The sequence below is a fragment of the Bufo gargarizans genome, chromosome 4 (genome assembly GCF_014858855.1).
Source record: "Bufo gargarizans isolate SCDJY-AF-19 chromosome 4, ASM1485885v1, whole genome shotgun sequence".
Taxonomy (NCBI): Eukaryota; Metazoa; Chordata; class Amphibia; order Anura; family Bufonidae; genus Bufo; species Bufo gargarizans.
Genome location: NC_058083.1, coordinates 94235353 through 94260668, shown reverse-complemented (window position 1 = coordinate 94260668; position 25316 = coordinate 94235353). Strand labels below are relative to the sequence as shown.

The 25316-nt window shown below is 47.1% G+C and overlaps 1 protein-coding gene across 1 annotated transcript in view; it reads left to right on the top strand.

The window, feature by feature from the left end:
* Positions 1-21613: 21613 nt before the first annotated feature.
* The window catches only part of LOC122935242 (kyphoscoliosis peptidase-like), a 101180-nt gene continuing 97477 nt past the window's right edge, over positions 21614-25316 (top strand). Inside the window, exons 1-3 of the mRNA XM_044291004.1 lie at positions 21614-21623; positions 21770-21852; positions 22820-22928. Coding sequence (XP_044146939.1) covers positions 21614-21623; positions 21770-21852; positions 22820-22928 — 202 coding nt within the window. The remainder of the gene's footprint in view (positions 21624-21769; positions 21853-22819; positions 22929-25316) is intronic.

Here is a 25316-nt window from a genome sequence, read left to right as displayed (position 1 = left end):
CCCCACTTCTGTATTGGATGCAAAGATAGCTGGAGAGTAGTCTGGAGATGAGGTGGGCAACGTCATGAAGAGGTCTTAACAAGGGAATGTCACAGCAGTTCTAGTGTCCTAGGAGCCATTTTTCATCAGGACAACACCATGTTGTATGTTGCTCATGGTCCTGTGCGCAGCCTATGTGGCTGAAATGTGCTTCCAAGGCCTGCAGCATCTCTGGACTTGTCTCCTTTCGACATCATTGGTTGGCAAATGAAAAGGGAGCTGCCAGAAGCAGATCTGTACTCAAGTGCACCCAGTGTGGCAGAACATTCCATTAATAACCATTATAGCAGGGACGGACTGGAAACTTAAAGTGGCCCTGAAAAAAAAAAAACTAAAAGTGGCCCCATGTTGTAGAAGGTGTCCAAATTGACAGAGGGTGGGGCAACACAAATAGGCAGGGCCAGCAATACCATAGTGCAAAATACTGTCCCAGCAGAAACATATACCACAGAGCAGCACAATATATTGCCCCAAAAGCTATCCTTCTGTTGTGGCAATCATTAGATGCAATTTTCTGTCCTCCATCTTGAGTTGTCTCTGATTAAGATATGGAGCAGGGGGCTTAGGAGGTGAGATGTGGACCACAGCAGTTGCGATCGCCTAGCATGTGCTATCACTGGCCGAGTACATGAGTACCTGATTCTCAGTGTTAATTACCGCTAAGAGCTCATTATGTACCCGGCCAGCGGCAGAGAGTAACATAGAAACATAGAATGTGTCGGCAGATAAGAACCATTTGGCCCATCTAGTCTGCCCAATATACTGAATACTATGAATAGCTCTGTCCCTATCTTATATGAAGGATGGCCTTATGCCTATCCCATGCATGCTTAAAGTCCTTCACTGTATTTGCTGCTACCACTTCTGCAGGAAGGCTATTCCATGCATCCACTCCTCTCAGTAAAGTAATACTTCCTGATATTACTTTTAAACCTTTGCCCCTCTAATTTAAAACTATGTCCTCTTGTAGCAGTTTTTCTTCTTTTAAATATTCTCTCCTCTTTTACCTTGTTGATTCCCTTTATGTATTTAAATGTTTCTATCATATCCCCTCTGTCTCGTCTTTCTTCCAAGCTATACATGTTAAGGTCTTTTTAATCTTTCCTGGTAAGTTTTATCCTGCAATCCATGTACTAGTTTAGTAGCTCTTCTCTGAACTCTCTCCAAAGTATCAATATTCAATATCCTTCTGGAGATATGGTCTCCAGTACTGAGCACAATACTCCAAATGAGGTCTCACTAGTGCTCTGTAGAGCGGCATGAGCACCTCCCTCTTTCTACTGGTAATGCCTCTCCCTATACACCCAAGCATACTGCTAGCATTTCCTGCTGCTCTATGACATTGTCTGCCTACCTTTAAGTCTTCTGAAATAATCATCCCTAAATCCCTTTCCTCAGATACTGAGGTTAGGACTGTATCACTGATTGTATATTCTGCTCTTGGGTTTTTACGCACCAGGTGCATTATCTTGCACTTATCAACATAAAATTTTAGTTGCCAGATTTTTGACCATTCCTCTAGTTTTCCTAAATCCTTTTCCATTTGGTGTATCCCTCAAGGAACATCAACCCTGTTACAAATCTTTGTGTCATCAGCAAAAAGACACACCTTATCATCGAGGCCTTCTGCAATTTTGCTGATAAAGATATTAAACAATAAGGGTCCCAGAACCGATCCCTGAGGTACCCCACTGGTAACAAGACCATGGTCTGAATATACTCCATTGACTACAACCCTCTGTTGTCTGTCCCTTAGCCACTGCCTAATCCATTCAACAATATGGGAGTCCAAGCCCAAAGACTGCTTTTTGATCCCATGTTGTAGAAGGTCAAAGAGTAGGGCTTGGGTGGCTACATGGGCATCGGCCCACTGGGAAATTTCCCGTAAGGTCTTTGGCCAATCCGCCCCTGCATTCTAGTAATCAAAAAACTGTTATAGCCTTATTGATAGCATGGTGTGTAAGTGCATGCATTTCTTTATGTAGTGCTTATACTCGATACTGAATAATTTGAGATGTTTTAAAAATTTAGTTTTCATTTTTTAATAATTTAAATGACATAAATATGTCTAGCGATCCTGTGATTTCCATAATTCTATGACTTTTCCTTCCTGGTGTTACAATTTCAATGTTGACAAGTGTAGTTACGTAGTGTCAGTGATAGTAATTTATTACAATCCTCTTCATTGTTATGTTTTAGGTCTTAAAGAAGATAATAAAGTGAAAGATGTGGAAGAAAACAGGCAAAGCTCCGGTGCGTCATCACAAATCATAAGTGTTCAATAAGATCTGGATGGTTGTGGATAGGGATGAGCGAATAAACTTCGGATGAAACATCCAAAGTTGATTTGCATAAATGTTTTTTACAGTACTTCACAAAGTTATAAATTTGTCTCATCTGAGCCAATACATTCTAATACTGTACGAAGCACTCGGTCAGTACAGTATTGAAACAAAGTTTGATGCGAATCGACTTCGGATGTTTCACCCTAAGTCGATTCGCTTATCCCTAGTTGTGGATGATATCTTCTGTTCAAGAAGGAGAGGGGAGGGTAACAACTGTACAATTATATATTAATACAGCTCACTTCCTCTATCAGGTCATGAAAAAGGAGTGAGGAATGACGCACAACAAAACCAAACCAGATTATCATTTATTAACAAAGGTATGGACATTACTGCTGACACTGAAAAAGCTACCCAAATCAATGGGGAGATTTCCTGAGACAGGTATACAGATGTTTGCCCATGTTCGACACTTTTCAGTTGTTCGCTCCATATAGTACACAGTACTGAAATTTGATGTTTTGCTCATAAAGTCATAAACCCCATAGAAATAACGATTTATAAAAACAAGATCCTCTGATACATCGCCTGGATAATTTGCAGCAGCAGGTCCAAAAGGGATGTGGGTACAATTCACACTCAGTTCAATGCATTTTTGGTGGACCGCACGATTTTCAAGGTAGCCACTCCAGCCTTGTGCATGCCCGACCCGGGTTTCGCCTCAAGCTTCGTCATGCCCCTGACGAAGCTTGAGGCGAAACCCGGGTAGGGCGTGCAAAAGGCTGCTGTGTTTTATCTTTGACTTTTTTGGAAGGTTGATCACCACTGGGAAGGAGGACTTTGATGTGCTCGTAACTATAGCGCTTGTTTGAAGTGTCTGCATACCACCGTGCGCCTGTGAGTATAGTATCAGGAGTACATACAGCTAACAGCAGCAGTACTTCACTATAAGGAATAACTGGAGGAGGAAGATACCTGTGGAGACTAATATTTTACCCATACGTGCAGGAGTGGCTAACTCTAACTTGTAGTGGCTACCTTGAAAATAGCGCGGTCCACCAAAACGCATAGAAATAAAGGTTACTTTTACAACCATGTACAGACACCAATAAAATCCACTCTTATCTTTTCAACTAATGTAGTATGAAAACATGTAGAAATCTGAGTCTCACTTGCTTCTGGGATTCGCATCCTCACCATCCCTTGGTTGAACTTGATGGACATATGTCTTTTTTCAAACGTATCAACTATGTAACTATGTAACTATGTAGTATCACTAATATTAGAATATAACAATCCTCTCTGTGGATATTTCAGGTTTTAAAAATGACATAAACAAGGAAAACGTAGATGAAAATAAGCACAGGTTTGGTGAGTAATCACAAATCATTGGTCCTCTAAGATCTAGACCAGGGCTGGCCAACCTGTGGCTTTCCAGCTGTTGCAAAACTACAATTCCCACCATGCCCTTCTGTAGGCTGATAACTGTAGGCTGTCTAGGCATGCTGGGAGTTGTAGTTTTGCAACAGCTGGAGAGCTACAGGTTGGCCATCCCTGATCTAGACTATTGTGGGTGATATCTTCTGTACCTGTAACACCTACACAATGACACTTTAACATAGTGCACACCCTCTATCAAGTCATGAAGACAAAGCAAAGAACGGCACACAACAAAGCCAAACCAGATTATCATTCATTAACAAGGGTGTGAACACTACTGCAGACAGTGGAGACCCAATCAATGGGGAGATTTGTTGAGTTTTGCCTATCCTGTAAAAAATGTCCATAAATGTATAGATGGTTGACAACCCAGCCACATTTCTCTTAGGTTGTGTGCAACATAATGGACAACTGATTTACACTTTGCTGGAGAATATGGTACACTCTACAGTGAAAATCACTCCTCTGCTCATAAACCCCATAGAAATAAGTAATGTGTTCTCTAAGATCTGGACTATTGTGGGTGATAGGAGTTTATATCTTCTGTAGATAAAGGGGGGGGGGGGGGGGTAAGCTTATACAATGACACAAAAACATAGCACACTTCCTCTAACAGGTCATGAAAATAGTAGACCAAAGAACAGTACAGAACAAATCCAAACCAGATTATCATTGATTAATAGAGGTATGAACTCTACTGCAGACAGAGAAAATCCATCCTAATCAATGGGGAGATTGGTTGAGTTTTGTCTATCCTGAAAAAATGTTTTTGTGGACAGTCCATAAATTTACAGATGGTTGACAGCCCAGCCATTTTTCTGTCAGGTTGTGTGCTTACACATACACTTTGCTGGAGAATATAACATGCGCTACACTGAATGTGCTATTCTACTCATAAAACCTATAGCAATATAAAGGTTACATTTATAATTATGCAATTCATTGAAGGAGTTTTCTGGGTAATAGATATGACCTATCCATAACATAGGTCATCAATATCAGATCAGTACCCCCACCAATTAACTGTTTTCAGCAGCTGCCAGCATTGGAACTAACACAGAGAATGGAGTAGGAAGCAGTAACCTGGCACGGCCACTATACAGAGGACGTTCCTGTGATTCTCGTTCTACTCAGGGGTGAACATACTACTCAGGGGCGGACATACTGCCTGTGCAGATGGTTCAGCTGCACAGCAGCCCAGCAAGGGAGGTGGCCCATCCCAGTGCCAGCAGAGGGGTTTATTTTTTTTATCTTATCATATTTTTCATTCCCTACCTCCGCCAACAGGGTAACCTGGGCACCTTAATGTGGAGGTCGGGAGGGGGCGGAGTTTTGGAGGGCTGATTAGCACTTACTGCGAATCTGCTGCTGGTTTGTGTCTACACTCCATAGCTGAAGGACCCTCGATGACATCATAGTCATGTGATCTTTTCAGCAGTCGAAGTGGAGATAGGACCTGTGATGAGGTCACCGTCATGTGACCAGTGCAGAAAGAGGTAGCACTCAGCAGTGGAGACCTGTGATGCCATGGAATGAATGTAAGTGTCAGAGAAATGCTGGGAGATGTGGTTCTCCCCATTATACCTCCTCCCTGCTTAGTGGGAGGGAAATATGTATTTTAACTGGGACTGTATGTTAGAGGGGCTGAAGGGAAGGGGAGGGATGTCAGTTACATAGGACTGTATGTTATAGAAGATTTGAGGGAGATGACTTGTGTTGTTCACATGGGACTGGATATTTCAGAAGACTGGAGGTTAAGAAGTGATGTTATTTATATGGGACTATTTGTTGGAGGGGGGTGAAGGAGGGGATTTAAGTTATTTACATGGGACTCTATGTTATAGAGAACTGTAAGGAAGAGAAGTTATTTACATGGGACGGGAGGGAGAGGACTGGTGTTATTTATATGGGACTGCATGGTATAGAAGACTGTAGGGAGAGGAGTGAAGTTATTTACATGGGACTGCATGGTATAGAAGACTGTAGGGAGAGGAGTGAAGTTATTTACATGGGACTGCATAGTATAGAAGACTGTAGGGAGAGGAGTGAAGTTATTTACATGGGACTGCATGGTATAGAAAGAAGATAGGTTATTTACGTGGGAATGTATCATATAGAAGACTGGTGGGAGACAACTGGTGTCATTTACATGGGACTGCATGGTATAGAAGACTGGAGGGAGAGGACGGGCATTATAATTTATGGGGGCACTACAAAGATGATAATAACTCCGGGGGGTACGGCAGGAGGTATTATAATTACAGGGGGGCACTGCAGAGAACATTATAAATACTGTGGGCATTACTACTACTGAGGGCTCTATAGAAGTGCCTTATAGATTATAAGAGGTGCCCTATAGGGAGGCCTTATTAGTACTGAGGGCACTGTAGGAAGCCTTATTACCACTGGGGATACTATTTGGGGTGGCTTCTGCCTGGCAGTGAGACCGGTGATGTCGCTCGCACTAATGGACATGCTTTAGCGCTGCCTTAGGCTATTTTCACACTAGCGTTCGGGTGTCCGCTTGTGAGCTCCGTTTGAAGGGGCTCACAAGCGGCCCCGAACACAGTCGTCCAGCACTAATGCATTCTGAGTGGACGCGGATCCGCTCAGAATGCATCAGTCTGGCAGCGTTTGGCCTCCACTCCGCTCAGCAGGCGGACACCTGAATGCTGCTTGCAGCGTTCGGGTGTCCGCCTGGCCGTGCGGAGGCAAGCGGATCCGTCCAGACTTACAATGTAAGTCAATGGGGACGGATCCGTTTGAAGATGACACAATATAGCTCAATCTTCAAACGGATCCATCCCCCATTGACTTTCAATGTAAAGTCTGGATGGATCCGTTCAGGCTACTTTCACACTTAGAAATTTTTTAACAATATAATGCAGACGGATCCGTTCTGAACGGAGCCACCATCTGCATTATATGAGCATCCGCTCTGAACGCAAGTGTGAAAGTAGCCTTATCCTGTAAAATGGCTAGGGCAGCACTAAAGCCATCCATCAGTGCTGGTCTGTGTTGGGCTCATGTTCATACTGTATATGTCGGCATTATTGAGAAAAAATAATAATATTTGAATATATGCAAATTAACTCTAGAAGCAAAAGGGGCATGACTCGAGGAGGTAAGATATTCTCAGACCCCACATACCCCACACCATTAACCCCTATCCCCCTATCCCAATAAAACACGTAGTCCGTAATTCTTGGTGGAAAGACCATAGCAGCCGTTTATTAAAACAGCACTAATATTCGAACATCATTTTTAAACCATACATTAATAAATATCAACAAATAAATACAAACATATCAATACAATGTGATAACATTTTACTTCTGCGGTAGGATCCTAGAAGGCAACCCTAGCAAGCTGCGATCTTCACTCCACACATCTTCCTCCTTACCCTCGGCCGCACTCGCCGACCCAAGGGCACCAAAATCCTCCAAAAACCATATATTCCTCTACCCCTATAGGCCTTTTTAGCCCAACAGGAGCCCCCATCTTTCAGCTTACCGAACCACATGGATGCATGCTCCAACGTGTCATGCACCTACTAAAACATAGTATTGCCTTCCAGGACCCCCTGTTACCTGCCACGACGCACATAGGGAACATCTCACCTATGGACGTCCCGCCACACCCTGAACGCTGACTCCAAACCCTCCTGCAACCCCAATGCCCACAAGTCCATGCCGATCTCATTAAGATGCACCCCATCCGACCTGAGGAATTGAGGCGACGCCACCTCCAACTCCCTGTGACGAACCACAAAACCACCCTGCCGCCGAACGAAGCGCCCCACCTCCTTGTTCAGTTTTGCCCGAGCCTTGTTGATGCGGTCCACAGACCTCGCAAAACGCCACAAACTCCTTGCCACCACCTCCGACCACACGACCAACAAATCCGGGAACTCCTCCATCAACCGCAACAAATCCAATTTGATGTCCCTAATGACGTCTCTCGAGCGGCGAACACCTAAGTCATTCCCACCCACATGAAAAACCACAATGTCCGGGCACCTGTCCAAGGAGGCAAAAGCATGGAACTCAGGCAACACGCGCCCCCACAACATACCCCGCAAACCAATCCACCGGACCTGCAACTCGCCCGGCTGAAAACCTAACTGCCGACCGCTCCTCCGCACATCCGCTCTCAACGCCCCCAGTACACGTAGGAATGACCGAAAATCCACGCCAAGCAAGAACGCGAACCTGTAAACACACAAAAGAGACAAAAACGGTGACCACAACAGGCAATGAACGATTCACCGACAAACAGACCACCCCCCCCCACACACCAATATCACAACATGTGCGGACGAATATATGAACGAAAACACGCAGACTCCCACCGGCCAATCCGCATGATGACATCCTCACCCAACCCCCATCTGGCGGCCTCCGTCGCCGCGCCAATCCGAAATGAATGTGACGCAAACTCACTCACCACATAACCCACCGCCGTCAAACACTTCCGAAAAACCACCACAAACTGGTAACGCGACAAATCCGAGCCATCCGCATGGACCAACAACACCTCCCCCCCCACTCGGCCGAAGCACCAAAAAATCCTCTAAACAACGAACTGGATACACCACCGAACCCGGCAGAGACCGCAATACAATACACACCCCCTTGCCCACCTGGTCCGTTTTCGACTTACGCAAAACACAACGCAAGCTCCCTTCATAAACACTTACATCCTCCCGCAACAAGCCACCCCCACGCACACGACTAGCCGCAACCAGCTCAGAAACCCGAAAGGCCCCAAAGAAAGCCAAGGAGAAGGCAGCTCTAAACAAACACACCTCATACCAAGACTCACACACGCTCCCTGCCCGATCCCATAACAACTGCAGAATCTGAAACGAAACCGGACGACGGGAATCCTTCCTCACCACACTGCGACGATACCCCTTCAACGCCTGTCGCACCAAAAAACTCCGGGACACATCGGCCAAACCCCTCATACGCAACCAAAAAGCTACAGACGCCACCCTCCTAGCAGCCACAGAAAAAGACAAACCATCGCTAAATGACATTCCCACAAAATAAACAAGCAACAAATGAAAATCCCCCACCCCTCTGCAACCCCCCACCTGCTCAATCAAACGTTCCCACTGCGACCACACAGAAGAATAAGCCGACCACTTACCGCTACTCACGGACTGTTGCACCAGATCTAACGAGACCCCAAGGCCACGCTCCAGAGCCACTGAGGACACAGCAGACCCGACACCTCCGCGCCCGGAACCAAGCTGCGAAAAAACGATCCCACTGGAAATGAGAAAGAGCATCAGCGATGGAATTATCAACCCCAGGCACATGAACCGCTACAAAACACACATTCAACTTCAAACCATTCAAAACCAAAAGACGAAGCAACCGCACCACAGGGGGCGAATTTGCCGACTGACTATTCACCGCCTGCACCACCCCTAAATTGTCACAACAAAAACGCACCCTCTTATTCCTCAACAAATCCCCCCACAACTCGGTAGCTAAAACAATAGGGAACAATTCCAACAAAGCCAAGTTCCCAAGGAAACCGGCAACCCTCCACTCCTCCGGCCACGCACCCGCGCTCCACTGCCCCCGACAAAAAGCCCCATAACCACACGACCCAGACGCGTCCGTAAACAACTCCAAATCCACATTAAAAACGGGCGACTCCATCCACACCGAACGGCCGTTAAAATCCCTCGAAAAACTCTCCCACACCTCCAAATCCGCACGCACCTCCGCTGACAACCTGCACAAAATGAAACGGGGCCTTCACACCCGCGGTGGCCATAGACAAACGCCTACAAAAAACCCAACCCATAGGCAAAATCAGGGCCGGCTCCAGGTTCATGTGGGCCCTTGGGCGATAAATCCCAGTAGGGCCCCCATGAGGCATTTTGCTCCCACACGGTATAATGACCCCCAGTGGCCTCTATACAGTATAATGACTACTAGTGGCCCTTCACACAGTATAATGAACCCCCAATTCCCCCCCCCCCACTGTATTATGACCACCTGTGGCCCTGCATTCAGAATAATAACCCCCAGTCGCCCCCATTCAGAATAATGACCCCCAGTAGCCCCCACACTGGGGGAATACTGTATGGAGGGGGCTGTGGGGGTCATTATACTGAATGGAGGGTCATTGGTGATCATTATACTAAATGGGGGACACTGGGGGTCATTACACTATGTAAAGGGCCCTCACAGTATAATGACCCCACAGTGACCCTCCATTCAGAATAATGACCCCCAGTCGCCCCCACACTGGGGGTTATACTGTATGGAGGGGGCACGAGGGGTTATTATATTTAATGGGGGCTCTGGTGGTCATTATGCTAAATGGAGGGTCAATGGGGATCATTATACTAAATGGGGGGCACTGGGAGTCATTATACTGTGTAAGGGGCCCTCACAGTGTGATGAATGACCCCCCAGTGGCCCCCTCACATACCTATCATTGCAGGGGAGCTGGCGGTCCTGTCATTCACTAACCGCAGCTCCCTGCGCTCCTTCTCTCCGGCCGCCCGCTGCAGCAGCAGTGAGCCAGGCCTGGAGGAGAGAAGGAGATGTGCAGTGATGTAGCTAGAACTGACTGGGCCCCACAGCAAATTTTAGTACACCCCCCTCCCCCCCAATGTGTGTTCACATCACGTTTTTCCTATCGGTTTGATGTATACAAATGTGCAGCACTCCACGTTTTTGTATCCTGCAGAGTCAAGTGAAAAATGCAGACGTTAACGTATATGTTTTTTTACAATGGAACTGTATGGTGAACGGATGCCACTGTACGGCATCAGTCTGAGGATTGTATGGTGAACGGACGCCACTGTACGGCATCAGTCTGAGGATTGTATGGTGACCGGACGCCGCTGTACGGCATCAGTCTGAGGCATCTGGTAACGCAGACATTTTTGGTATACATTAAATGGATGGCACAAATGGGATGTGAACCTAGCCCTAGTGTCAGAATAAGCCCCAGTACACAGCGGAGCAGTGTGGCGGAGAGGGGAGGCCGCCATGTACTGACAGAACGCTGCCTGGTCCTGGTGGTCAGGGATGAGGACTGTGCTTCCCAAGGATCATTTTCTACTGGGAAATACAGGGCCCAGTATAATACACTAGAATCTATATAATATAAAGATATTAGCTCTACCCCCAAATAATAATACAATTAGGGGGTCATTTATTATATATAAATACGTCTATGTTAGGCTACTTCACACTTGCGTTCGGGGCTCCGCTTGTGAGTTCCGTTTCAAGGGGCTCACAAGCGGCCCCGAACGGATCCGTCCAGCCCTAATGCATTCTGAGTGGATGCGGATCCGCTCAGAATGCATCAGTCTGGCAGCGTTTGTCCTTCGCTCGGCTCAGCAGGCGGACACCCGAACGCTGCTTGCAGCGTTCGGATGTGCGCCTGGCCGTGCGGAGGCAAACGGATCCGTCCACAGTTACAATGGAAGTCAATAGGGACGGATCCGTTTGAAGTTGACACAATATGGCTCAATTTTCAAACGGATCCGTCCCCCATTGACTTTCAATGTAAAGTCTAAACGGATCCGTTTGCATTATCATGCAAACGTATACGTTCTGAACGGATGTAAGCGTTTGCATTATAGGTGCGGATCCGTCTGTGCAGATACCAGACGAATCCGCACCTAAACGCAGGTGTGAAAGTAGCCTTAGGCGTATTTCTGACAAAGATTGTGGCACAAAGGTCCTTAGCACCGCAATCTGTATCTTTTCCCGCTCATGCCAGGTCTAAAAAAGGATGGCGTGGGCAGGGAAGGGGATACAGTTATGGCCATGCAGTTATTGGATACCACCGCCATATAGTGATAACACCGCCATACAATGATAAAACCACCATACAGAGACCGGATAAAAGGGTATAAGAGGGCACAGTACAGGGAATGACTATGGGCACTGCACAGGGTGTGGTAAGAGGGCACAATGCAGGGTATAAGTGGGCACAGTATGGGGTGGGGGGCACAGTCACATGACCCTGTGACGTTAGAAGGTCCTTATGGTGAATGCTGTTCAGATGCCACCATAATGAGAGGCAGAGGAGTGAGACAGGGGCCCTGGATGGACAGGACGGGTGGACACAGCAAGTAGGTGGAAGGGGCTCTGAGGGGGATTCATACAAGAAGTAGGGGCAGGAGGTCTGTGCAGGGCAGCAATAGGAGATAGGAGGGTGAAACAGGAGCTCTGGATACATGAGGGAGGAAAGGAGACAGCAGGGGCCCCATGAGGATGAGATAGGACAGGATATGGGGGGGGGGGGGCAGGTGTCATGGAGGCAAACTGCTTAATGAAACAGTAACACAACTAAATAGAATGAAGCAGCCGATCGAAGAGTCGTCCCCCCCCCCTTCTGTCCCACAGACAAGAGACAGACAGAGTGCAGACTCACTCACAGCTCCAGCCCTCCGGTCTCTCTCCTCAGGCAGCATGTGTCCTGTGTAGAGGGGGCGTGTCTGAGTCTCTGCGCTCAGGGGGCGTGTCTGAGTCTCTGCAGCTCAGAGGGCCCCACCAAAGGGGTACTGCGTAACTGAAATGACAGCAGTGAGAGCTCCCATCTGTATTGATGGAAGTGCTCATAGCAGCTCAGTGGGCCCCCCCAGGAGCATTGGGCCCCGGCACTTGCCCGGGGATGCCGGGTTATGACGCCGGCCCTGGGCAAAATCCTGCAGGCGAAATTCAACTTACCCAATACGGACTGTACCCGCCTAAGCTGCGCCTTCCTAGCATTCCGCTGCAAACCCACCTCACGACGTAAGTCCTCCACCTTATCCAAAGGCAACCGACACTCCATAGCAACGCTGTCAATCTCAATACCCAACTTCACCATTGTAGCCGGACCCTCTGTTTTCTCACGCGCCAACGGAACCCCAAAACTCGCAGACACCCGCTCCATGGTATGCAACAAAACCGAACACACCCTGGAACCCCCCGGCCCCAAAAACAAAAAATCATCAAGGTAATGCAGCACAGAACTCCATCCCGCCTCCTGCCGCACCACCCATTCCAAAAAAGAACTGAACGTTTCGAACAACGAACACGAGATCGCACATCCCATAGGCAAGCAACAATCCACAAAAAACTGCCCCTCCCACTTAAAACCAAGCAAACGAAAGCTATCCGGGTGAATAGGCAGCAAGCGGAACGCCGCCTCAATATCCGTCTTTGCTAACAACGCACCCTGCCCAAAACGGCGCACCCACCGAATCGCCTCGTCAAACAACGTATAAGACACAGAGCATAGCTCATCGTCAATCCCATCATTCACAGAACCCCCCGCCGGGTAAGACAAGTTATGAATAAGCCAAAATTTGCCAGGCTCCTTCTTCGGGACCAGACCCAAAGGCGAAACCCACAAATCCGGCAACGGACAATCGAGAAAAGGGCCCGCAATCCTCCCGGCTGACACTTCCTTCGCAATTTTTTCGGAAACCACCTCCGGCCGCTGCAATGCCGAAGACAAATTACGCACCGCCACCCCCACTCCACCCGCCGAACACGGAATCCTAAAGCCATCCCGAAACCCCGCTAACAATAACGCTGCCGCCTCCCTATTTGGATACGTCTCTAGAAAGGGGGCCATCATGTCCACCCTCACCGGGGTCACTCCTCTTCTGCGCAGCCTTGAATCCCTTCCCTCTACCATGCTTGAAACACCGCGCAAAGCTGTGTGCTCCGCCACAACCGGAGCACTCATGTTTGAACCGACAGTCTGACAGGTACTTGCAGTGACCCTCATTGAACTGCCAGCAACAACCTCTCCTGCCCCTCCCTGCTGTCTCCGACGCCGAGTAACCCCCGGCCGCCCCACGAAAGGGCTTGCTCACCCCTTTAGGCGCCGCCATCAAACGCATCCATAGACCTATGTCCTTATTATCCCACCTAATGCTAGGCCTGACCGCCTTCCGCTGCCGAAACTGCTCATCATACCTGAGCTACGCCACCCCACCATACGTCCGATACGCCTCCCCTATAGCGTCCATATAGCAAAAAAGAGCAGAACAATGCTCTGGCGCCTTTTCGCCCACCACACTAGCCAGAATAGCAAAGGCCTGCAACCAATTCAAAAAGGTACGAGGAATCAGCCTGTACCTCCGCTTCTCCTCCTCCTCCTTCTTACTCTCCTCCGGCTTCACCCTATCCAATTGAAACCTGTCCAACAGAAGCAACGAGAATATCTCCACATACTCATCCTTCCAAATCTTCTCCCTGACCTCAGCCTTCAAATGAGCCCCCAACGGCCCCTCGAAGCACACATAAACTTCACCCTTAGCAGCGTCCGCCAGCCTGACCTCCTCCCCAGTACCCTGAGTACCTCCGCTCCCGGCGACTGCCGCCGCCACCGTCGCCACCACAACTGCAGGAGAGCCCCCCACACCAGCCGCGCACGAACGCTCACCGTCCCCCACCACAGGCGCAGCAGCCCATACTGCAGCCGGAGACGACACCTCCCCAGACTGCCAATGAGACAACAAAGCCCGCATACCCGCCAATAGCTCCCGTGCTGACCCGTCCTCACCAGACTGCACCCCCCCCCCACCCCTACTACAGAACCTCGCCCCAACGTCCTCTCACCTGGCTGTCCCTGGGGCGTCCTCCCAGCAGCCGCCGACCGCACCGTAGCACCTCTCAGCGACGATTCCACCGACATCCTGGACGTAGAGGGACATGCGCTGACTGCATCGTCAATCCGGCCCTCGATCTCCCAAGCCTCCTGGCTAACTTCTCCATCTTCTAGCGCCGGTTCCTCCACAAAACCCGCGCCATGATCTAAATGGCGTGGCTGCGATCACATCCCTGCGAGCCGGCCCACCTCCCGGCAGCCGCACATCACGGCCGCTCTCCACTTCAATGTCACTAAATTCCAGCTCCACGGGTGTCCCACCGTGAGCCGCAAACGCACCCCCCTCCGGAACCGTGTCCACCTGCTGCACTGGGGATGGAACGAGGCCCAGGCCCCCAGCCAACGTCTCCCTCTGAAGAACACTGCCTGGCACATCAGACCCACCAGCAGGTGGCGATAGTCCACTCCCTGCCCTCTGCAGCTGCGCAGTAGACCCCAGCCGCCGGCCTACAGATCGAGACCGCGACGCTGCCGTCACACTCCTGGCCGCTCCAGCCGCCGCCGAGCCCACACAATCAGAGCGTGCAGCCGCACCTTCTACACATCCGGCCTCCTCACCGCCGCCCTCCGCCAGCAACAGCCGCGATGCCTCCCGCCGCGTCCGAATGGAAGTGCCCGCCGCCCGGCCCTCACCTGGGGTAAGTGAAGCCGCGTCCTCCCGACTGCTCCTCAAACGACCACCGCCAGACACCCGGGCTCCGCCACTACGCCCGGCCGCGCGCTCCGGGCCCTGACCAACCGCACCACCAACCCCGCATGCGCCCGCACCACGCTGCGCCGCAGTCCTCCCGCTGCGACGGCCGGACGAACCGCCTGCCCCAGCCGCCGGCGGAGGGTTCCCTGCTGGGCTCCTAAGCCGACGCCGCGCCCGAGGGGGCACCTCCGGGCTCAAGCGCTCCGGCGGCACCGACCGCCTAGCCCTCACTCTCCCCCCAGCAACCGTCGGAGGCACGGCAGGTGCCCCCCCAGCCGCCTGCAGACTACTGACCAGCCACTCAGACCCGTGCCGTTCCGCCGCCGCCCACACAGCCACCAGCAATTCCTCCAACGACGCCGCGCTCGCCATGCCCTAACACTCGCCTGCGCACCGCAATTCACCAAACAATAATGACCTCCGGTGCCGCCCCACCCCCTCTACCCCACATATAAACGGCCCGCGAAACTGCCGCACCACCCCTTACTCCTCCCCGGCCGCACTCCACCCCCCCTTCCCATGTAAATTAACCCTATCCTGGTCTGCTACTTCCCCCTCAGTCAGCTCTCACTGCGCTACATCTGCGCCTCGCTCCGTTGCCCTGATTACCATTACACCTAGAGGCTCTGCTGTCTCTGCAACTGCCGCTCCCTGTCTACTTTGACAGGGCCTGGCAGTGAAAATTTCATCCCACCGGGCCATGTTAAAGTGCAGAGGGCACGGCAGTTACAGAGAGAGCGGAGCCTCTAGGTATAATGGTAACACCCTCATTTGTATATAATAAAACATAATTTTTCTCAGCAATGCAGGCACATAACATGATAATATATGTGTAAGGCGGCTCACCACTGATACTACTGGAAACAGGTGCTCTTACCCGGGTTGACTTACCCTTGTCAATTTAATTTTGTATATAGTAGTAGTAGCAGGCAGGCACTTTATTTATGGGGTCATAGAAAAACCATATGATAAGGATATGTTTCTTAAAAACACATTTATCCAATCAAACCAATAAAAATAACATAAACTTCGATATATGTGGTGCGATATTCTAGCGGTATGGTAATCTAGCAATGTCTTTGCATTCCGGTATTCTAGCAATGTCTTAAAGGAAACCTGTCACCGGGATTTTGGGTATAGGGCTGAGGACATGGGTTACTAATGGTACCCGCCAGGGTTGCCCCTTATCCCCTCTGGTATTTATTTTGACCATAGAGCCGTTAGCTCAAGCCCTACGCCAATGCCCGGAGATAGAGGGAATTAATATAGGGGATACAGAACACAAGGTCAGTCTATATGCAGACGATATTATTTTGACGTTGTCAAACCCCCAAATATCCCTTACAGCTGCTATAGATATTATATCTCGATTTGGAGATCTTTCCTTCTATAAATTAAACACCGCTAAATCCCAGGCCCTTCCAATAAACATTTCTGCTCTCCAGATGAAGATACTTAAAGATACTTTTGATTTAGATTGGCAAGACACTCATATCGACTATTTGGGGATAAAGCTGACAAAAGCATTTAAGAATCTATATGCTGTGAATTACGTTCCACTCTTAGGGGTTGTAGAGAAGGATCTTGACAATTTAGCTAAATATGAGATTTCTTGGGTAGGTCGTATTGCATCCTTTCAGATGTTTACCCTTCCAAAACTTTTGTATATATTTAAGACACTGCCTATCACTCCCCCAATTAGTTTTTTTAAGAAATGTACTCAGCTAATTAATACCTTGATTTGGAAAAGACATAGGCCCAGAATAGCAACTACAATAATGCAGAGACCTAAAGCTCGGTGTGGGCTGGGCCTTCCGAATATCTATGAGTACTTTTTGGCTTCGCAGATAGCCCAATTAAGGGAATGGTGGGTGAATGACCATACCAAGCAGTGGGTACATATTGAAACAACGTTATCCTCGACTAACAGCTTAAAAACCCTTCTATTAGCCGCTCTTCATCCGGCATTTATCCGTCCACTCGTCCCGACATTAGTATCCATGGCGTTGGACAATTGGATCCAATTCCATAAATTATGCCCGTGTGAATCCGGACCCTTTCCACTTTTTACTCCTATAATGGTACTTAATTACTTCATTCCAAATATTTCGGTTTTGTCCTGGACGCTGAAGGGACTAGATCTTCTATCTAAGTTATTTATTTCAGACACCCTCGGTTCCTTTGAATACCTCCATGGACGATTCCTGATTCCACACACAGATTTCTATAAATATCTATGTATTAGGCATTTTTTCACTGCTAATTCCCCGTTTAATCTGGTGTGTAATCAGGAAGTGTTTAAATTTTGGTTACTTGCTCCCCCACAGGGTACACGACTGCGGCCTCTGTATATGATGCTTAGGGATAAAGGATCTTTTGTTAAAACGACCCCACTGCTTACCTGGGAAGCAGACCTAGGACTAGTGTTCTCTGATGAGCAGTGGTCCTCGGCCTTTTCCTTTATTACTAAAAATACTCAATGTGCTTTGCATTATGAGTCCTTGATGAAAACTATATTAAGGTGGTATTATACCCCTATATCGTCTAAGCCATATTTTCCCTGGTTCCCCATTTTTATGTTGGAGGGGATGTGGACAAAGAGGCACGCTGTACCACATCCTGTGGTCTTGTCCTATGATACAGGATATATGGAATGCTACATTTTCTCTCGCCTCGGATCTGTTGGGTCTCTGGCTCCTGCCTTCCCCCTCATTCGCCCTTTTATGGATTGACTTGATTAAGATGCCCTACGATTCGAGGGTGGTATTGGGACACCTCTTCCTTTCAACCAAATTGGCTATAGCCCAAAGTTGGAAATCACGGAATGTTCCCAGGTTGACGGAGGTTATTCGAAAATTAAACTCCACTTATATACATGAGATGGTGGTGGTGGGCCCGGAGATGCATTAGTGAGGTTTGAGAGGGAATGGAGCATTTGGAGATCTTCTCCTTTAGCAATATCATATCCTGATTAAGATACCTTTATGAGTAGAATGATGACCTGCTGTACAAGATGACAATGATATAGATACTGCTTAAATTACTGCACTGTATGTTTTTCTTTTGTTGTTATTTATTGTTGTATTGATTCTGGCTAAGGTTGGCGCTACCAATGTGGCTAGGAAAAGCGCTGACTGTGTAGCCGCTCTTTTTCATAATCATGTATGTTTTAAAATTAATAAAAAATTATTGACATATAGAAACATATTGTCAGGTACTATATGATGTCTGATTTTAATTTTCATTTAATCATGGCATAACCCCTTTAAAGGGAATCTGTCACCAGCAACCTCCCTCTCCAGCTGTTTGAATAGACCCAATTAAAACACTGTTTTTTTTTTTGTTGTTGATTAGAAGTCCTTTTCCCAAGTTATGTTATTTTTTATAAATATTTCAATAAGGCCTTTGGTACAATGAGGTCATCACCAATGCCTATGTAAACTCAAGGGGTAATGTTCCAAATGTGGAAAATGTGATTTGTGGCAGAAAAACCTGGCCTAAAACCAATGACAAACATTTATAATACTCTTTTCTAACAGGGATAGTTGTGTGGTTGGGGTGACTCTCTGGGAAGTCAGTAGCTGCCATATAGGCACTCGACTGCAACACCCACTAGGCTCAATTTCATAGGAAGCCAATTCTGCCTATTTGTACATTTTCGGAGTGTGGGAGAAAAGCCACGATAACATGGGGAGAAAATACAAACTCCATGCAGATGTTGTCCTTGATTGCATATGAAGTCAGGAAAACAGCGCTGCACAGAACCAGTGCTAACCACTTGACCAAACAAAACCTGAATAACCCCTTTAAAGCTATACAACATTATGGAGCTGTCTTCCTTGGTAAATCTGTCAGAACATTCAGTACATCACATTTTGGGCTGGCAAAAATGATGCCACTGTTTCTACCCCATAGTCTATGTGGAGTCAGGCTTGGAATGGTCCACTAGAGTGGCCCAGGCTTTGATACAATAATGGACCCCAAATATTCAGGAGAAAAAAAAAAAAAACATTTGTCTACCTTTGGATCTGATCACCTGCCACCGGGGTCTATTTCTTTAATTCATAACCTATTAAACTTTGGGTTGGGTCCCAAGAATAATTTCCTCTGCTGGGCCCAAGGAACCCCAGTTCGACCATGTGTGAAGTACTGACTCTTTCCCAGTTTACATAATTTTTGGGACTTTTTTAAACAGTCGCATTTCATCAATGTAAATCCTGACCAAGCAGCAGGCCACTTCTTTTTACTCCTCTTCTACAAACTGATGTGCATGGCACACATTTCTCTCATTTTTGGTACAAATGTTTAATATCTAATATAACCTCTGCAGCAGATGTGAACCTAACCTAAATTAGGCTACTTTAAAAAATACTGGGGAATAAATATAGGCCTCACAGCCTCAATCAGTATCAGAGCAGGGTGGCTGTTTGACCACATGGGCTGTGTAAAGCCAGATCTCCTGACACTCTGAAGGTGTAGATGATAGTGAGAAGTCTTCTGTATAGTACAGATGGGCAGTGAATATTTGAGGTTTTGTGTTATTCTTTCTGATGGTTACTTTGGATGCTCTGTATTGTGCTGTGCTCGATGTAAAATAAAGCACTATTTGGACTTTTAACCTACAAAATCTGAGATTCTGTCATTGCAAAACCCACCACAAGTACACAAACCTGAGATATATATGAGAAATTAACAGATTTTTATTACACTTAAGTCCTAAAGAGAGTAAAGATAGAATTCTACAAGAAAAAAGTAAACAAAATTCTAAATCTGCTGGAAAATTCTGTAAGTTAACATTAAATTTAATAATTGTTCCTTCTTCTGTACATTTACTGATTGAAAACACACACCTGCTGTGTAATGATGAGAGGTCAAAGGTCCATGTTACCTCGGTGGAAGAATTTGTCTGAGCATATAGAATGTGTAGGAATCAAGTCAGTGGTATACTTTATAAAAAGTAAAAAAAATATATGATCAGGACGTGCAGTAGGGAAATCTTGGAGACAATGTAAGGGTCTATTCACATGTCCGTAGAATGGGTCCGCATCCGTTCAGCAATTATCCAGAATGGGTGCGGACCCATTCATTCTCTATAGGGCCGGAACAGATGCAGAGAGCACAATATGTGCTCTAATCAACCGAATTTCCGGAGAGCGCCCCCGATCTTCCGGTACTCAGCTCCACAAGAAAATAGAGCATGTCCTATTCTTGTCCGCAATTGCTTACAAGAATAGGCTTTTCTATGGGCGTGCCGGCCAGTTGTATTGCGGATCAGCAATTTGCGGATCCGCAATACACTACGGACGTGTGAATGGACCCTTAAGAGCAGAAGGGGAAGGAGGAGGGAAAAGAAAAGTATCTTGGAAGGACTTGAGACTGAGTATGGGAAAGCATCTGGGCATTAGAGCAGAGATACATGCAGGGGATAGGTCGGCTATGGACTACCTTACATCTCATTGTCAGTATTCTGAAATGTATTTTTTTGATTGTGTAGCCAGCAAAGAGACTGGCAGAGAGGAGAGGTGGTAGAACAATGAGGAAAGAGATTGATTGATTGATTGGCAGCAGAGTTGAGGTTGATTGGAGGGAAAGCCCATAGTAAAGGATGGGAGTGGGACAACGGTGGGCGCTGGCTGCCAGCACAACATTTAGGGGCACATTTATTAAGACTGGCATTAAACACCTAAGCTGGAGGTGGATCCGCAGAAGTTATGAAGAGGCACATGCTTCTTCATAACTTCAGATCATCCAGCGCTAGTTCTAAATGTAAGACTGCTTCCTAGTTGTCTTATATTAAGATCTTTTTCTACCCCTGAAACAGGTGTAGGAAATGATAAATAAGATGGGCCTGCTGGACTGTCCCCTTCCCCGCTCACGCCATGCCCACAATTTTAGACCTGGCATGAGGGGGAAAAAGTCTCAGATAGCCGTTGCACTTGACAGTTATTCTTCTTGGCAGAGCCTCTGTGCTTAGCAGTTACTATTTTTTGCAGAAGCACTATGCTTGGTGGTTACACTTTTATCAGAAGCACGTTATTACAGTATAAGTAAGTATAGTGAGCAGTCAACTGAAGTTTACATATTTGAAGCAGGGAAAATGGGCAAGCATCAGGATCGGAGTGACGAGTGCCAAACTTTGATGGCTAGATGTCTGGGTCAGAGCAGGTCTCAAAAACACCAGTTCTTGTGGAGTGTTTCTGGTATGCACCAGCAACAGGGACCTATTTGTCCAAGACTGATTGATGATCATAAAGAGTGATATCTAACCCATGTAGTCCAACCCTAGAGCTACTGTAGCACAAACTTCTGAATAAGTCAATGCAAAGGTGATTATAGGAAGTGCATCATCATGTATGGGTCTACATAGCTGCAGAGGAGTGTTCACCACTAAAAATGCCATAATGGGCACCTGAACATCAGAACAGGACCGTAGAGCGATTGAAGAAGGAGGCTTCCTTGAAGAAGGAGGCTTAGTCAAGACAATCGTGTTTTCTTTTACGTCATGATGACTGGATGTGTGTGTCATTTACTTGAATAAGAGATGCTAGCAGGATGCACTATGGAAAAATGAAAAGCCAGTGTGGAGATAATGTGATTAGGTTTTGTTAAACTGATTGTGCTATGTGTGGTACATATACATTTATGGTATCTTATGTCACAGATTATCCCTGGGATGGATCAAGCTTAAAGTCTTTGGAGATAGATCTGAAGGCTTTGGAGAAGCTGGATCATTTTGCTTCAAAGGTACGTACAAAGTAATTGTCCTGACCAGGGGTATACCTAACCATAGTGATGTACCTAAGAAGCTAGGCATGTGCTCCTGATATTGAGTTTTGAGGAGTGCTTATAAGCCACTTTGTCTTGTCCGGGATATTTATATACAGGGCTAGAATGGTGTGTCTTCCCTGGTTGAAGGAAATTCTAGCAGACTGTCTACTTCTGATCCCTAACAGAATGCCATTTTAGAAATGTTTAATGTAATTTCTTTAGGAGGAAGGGCATTACAATAATTGGGTAGGAAATCCCCCCCCCGTTTTATATTATACAGCTTTTTGTCTGCTAATCCATCAATGGATATACACTGCATTCTCCTGGCATGGGTGGGGCCTCAGCTCACCTTAATAGACAGCCCATTCTTTTGCCATAATTTGTGGTCATGTTGCAGGGGAATTAAACTCTCTTACTACCATGTTCTTACATTGATTACAGCTGATCACTGACATTTCCAGCAGTGAGACACCCTTTTCATTAACATATTGTTGGAGGACCCTTGTAACAAAATGGGATTGCCCAATATTATGTTTGTTCTTTGAGATTTATGGAACAAACTGATGTAGTGTGGATTCATCATATGAAATACTATTCTTTAACTGTACAGTATTTTGTAGCTAATGTACCACAAAAAGGAAACTCTGCATGTTTACGCTGCCCTAACGACAGGTAGATGATTAAGTGATAGGTGCCCTATTCTGTTAGGGTATACTGTACTCTAAGACCTTGCTTTTTAATGAAATCATAGTTTTAAGCCTACTGTCTCAGGAAAGTGTGGGTTGGACCCCTATCAGGAACTCATGTGTCTACAATTAGAGCGCAATTAGAATGCTTTGGCAGGTTCCCTTGTATCATACCCGAGTAACATTTTTTATTTTTTTATGTCATATCATATGGAATACAATTAAATGGTGCACACAATTTTTTATCTCTATATCAGCTGGACACCAAGGGGACAGTGGAGGAGTTAGTGCAAGCACTTATATATGATGCCAAAACTGAGCTGGAGAAAACCAGAGCTATCTGGATATGGATCTGCTATCACATAGGTAATTCCAAATGTAATGATAAATTTCAAACTGTAATGTAGTAGTTGTTTTGTACATCTAGTATAGTCCAATTTCCATGTACTTCCTCAGTGAGACACCATACTGTCACCTGAGATCAATGCTTCTACAGGAGGTTACCTATGCCATATGTGTATTTGCCAACTTTTTGGCACAGCCTTGCGAGGGAACAATGTTTCCCAGTAATACATGCCTCTACCACAATAAACGCACCTTTAAAAAAAATGCTTGACCAAAGCACCTTTACAGGACGCGGTCCACCCACTCAAAGTGTTTTTCTTGGCTGTGTTTGATGACGCAGAATCTTAGCGCCATACACAGAGCTGAATTCTGGAACTTACCAAGAAGCTTCCGTGGCATCCAACTAAGTTTAACTAATCCTGCCTAATATTTGGAAAATGTAAGCTTAGACTAGAGAGTCTAAAGATGCAACAAATGTATCAAAGTAGCTCAGCTTGACACTGGCCCTATAAAGCTTGGAGTTTTAAAGGGGTTGTTAAAGTCAAATAAATAAATAAGACGGCAACAACAGGTTGATAAAATTGCAAAAGAAGTCATAATCACAGTTTTCCGCTTGCCTCTTCCAGTGTCATTCTGTGGTCCTTTGGTGCTGATGTCCTATGCATACCTGGTCACAGTTTGGGCAATCCGTGAACTCACCGATATACAGACTGCTAAAGCCAGTGATTAGGTGCAGCAGTACAATGATGAATGGTGGGATATGACACTAGGCCTGGAAACCGGGATAACGGAAGCAGGTAGCCTCCTAACGCCACCCTAATCCAATCCCTGACCTCCTAACTGTATGAGTCAGCCTCGATGATAGGGGGGCACATACTCTGAAACCTGGGCCCTTCTGACCCTAATGATCCCTGAAATAGAAGACAAGAATAAGAGACAACCGATTCATCCACGACACAGATGAACCGGTCTCCCACAGGCCTAGCAAGAAAGGGAGGGAAAGTCAGTGAGCAAAAACCAAATTGGCAGGTAAGCTGCCAGCGCAAACAACACACACTGGAACAACAGAACTTAGGAACATGTAGACGAAACGGACGGCACTCATCCCTTCTTTGCGCTGAAACAAAACTTCTTTATTGGCAGTGGATAGCGGACAACAAGTACAGAGATGTAACCAGCTGAATGGGCGACGGCCGTTTCGCACCTAAGTGCTTCCTCTGGCCCGGGCCAGCCAGCGCTTTAAGTCTAATAGCTGACTCACTCGACTTTACCCTCACTGACGTGGTCCGCACTACTATAGAAAAAGGATTGTCATTTATCTTTTCTGCAGTGCCACTCCACCTTTCTCTTCTTTTACACAAAAGAACTTACCTGCCACAACAACTGGAGATGTGAACTGGGACCCATGCAAACGGACTGCAATCCGAACACCATCCCAGTATGTACTGACACATAGGAACCAGCACTCCAGCAAAAGCTCACTGACTTGACTTTTGGTTCCCCCTCCGGGGAACCCTGAGACCCCCTTGCATTCATGCTGGACAAACAACACTAAAAGACCAAACATGAAACAACAACAGGATATACACCACGCCCTGAACATAATCCCACACCCAACATCCACACAGATAAGGTAGGGAACATAGAGGAGACATAAGGAATGACAAACTATGTTCAACAAGGTGTCCGTCAAGGACTGGGCAGATAGAATAGCACCAGCTCCTCAAGACACTGAAGACCATCTGACCTCAGGCTCACAACGCCAGAAAATAAGAGCCATGAGGCCACACCCAGCACCACCTAGCACACACCTTAACCCCATACACAACAGAAATGGGAAGGGAAACATCCTTAAAGGGGACGTGCACACACATGCGTAACAAACAACACGTTGCCACTGGCAACCATCATGCATGGTGAAAGTGTCACGGCAAACTAACACCAAGCCGTGACACTCCCTCCCCTCAAAGTCCTCCCCAAAACATAACGGAGGGGGAAAAAAGGTGCAGATTTGGTGTCTGCACGTCCCTCAAAACTGCCGCCAGCATGCCAGGACCATCCAACTAGACCCTGGCAGCCAGCCAACAAGCAGTCAGGAGAAACCGTACTGAACACTGCATCCATCTCAGACACAATTCACACTTTGACCAGCTGCCAGCAACAAGCATTCCCCAACCAGCACACAGCCAGTACACCAAAAGAATGCTGCCAGCAACCAGCTCAAGAGCAAGGAACCACTGAGAAAGGTCGAGGGGACACAGCAACACAAGCAACGGTTCAACAACAATGGCAACACCTGTTACCAAGAACCGCGCTGTTAACGGTAACCCCCCCTTCACCCTCCCTCTGGAGGATAAGCATGTGCGCCAGAAAACGGCAGGTGACACATGCTTAGCACTCTTTTGAAGG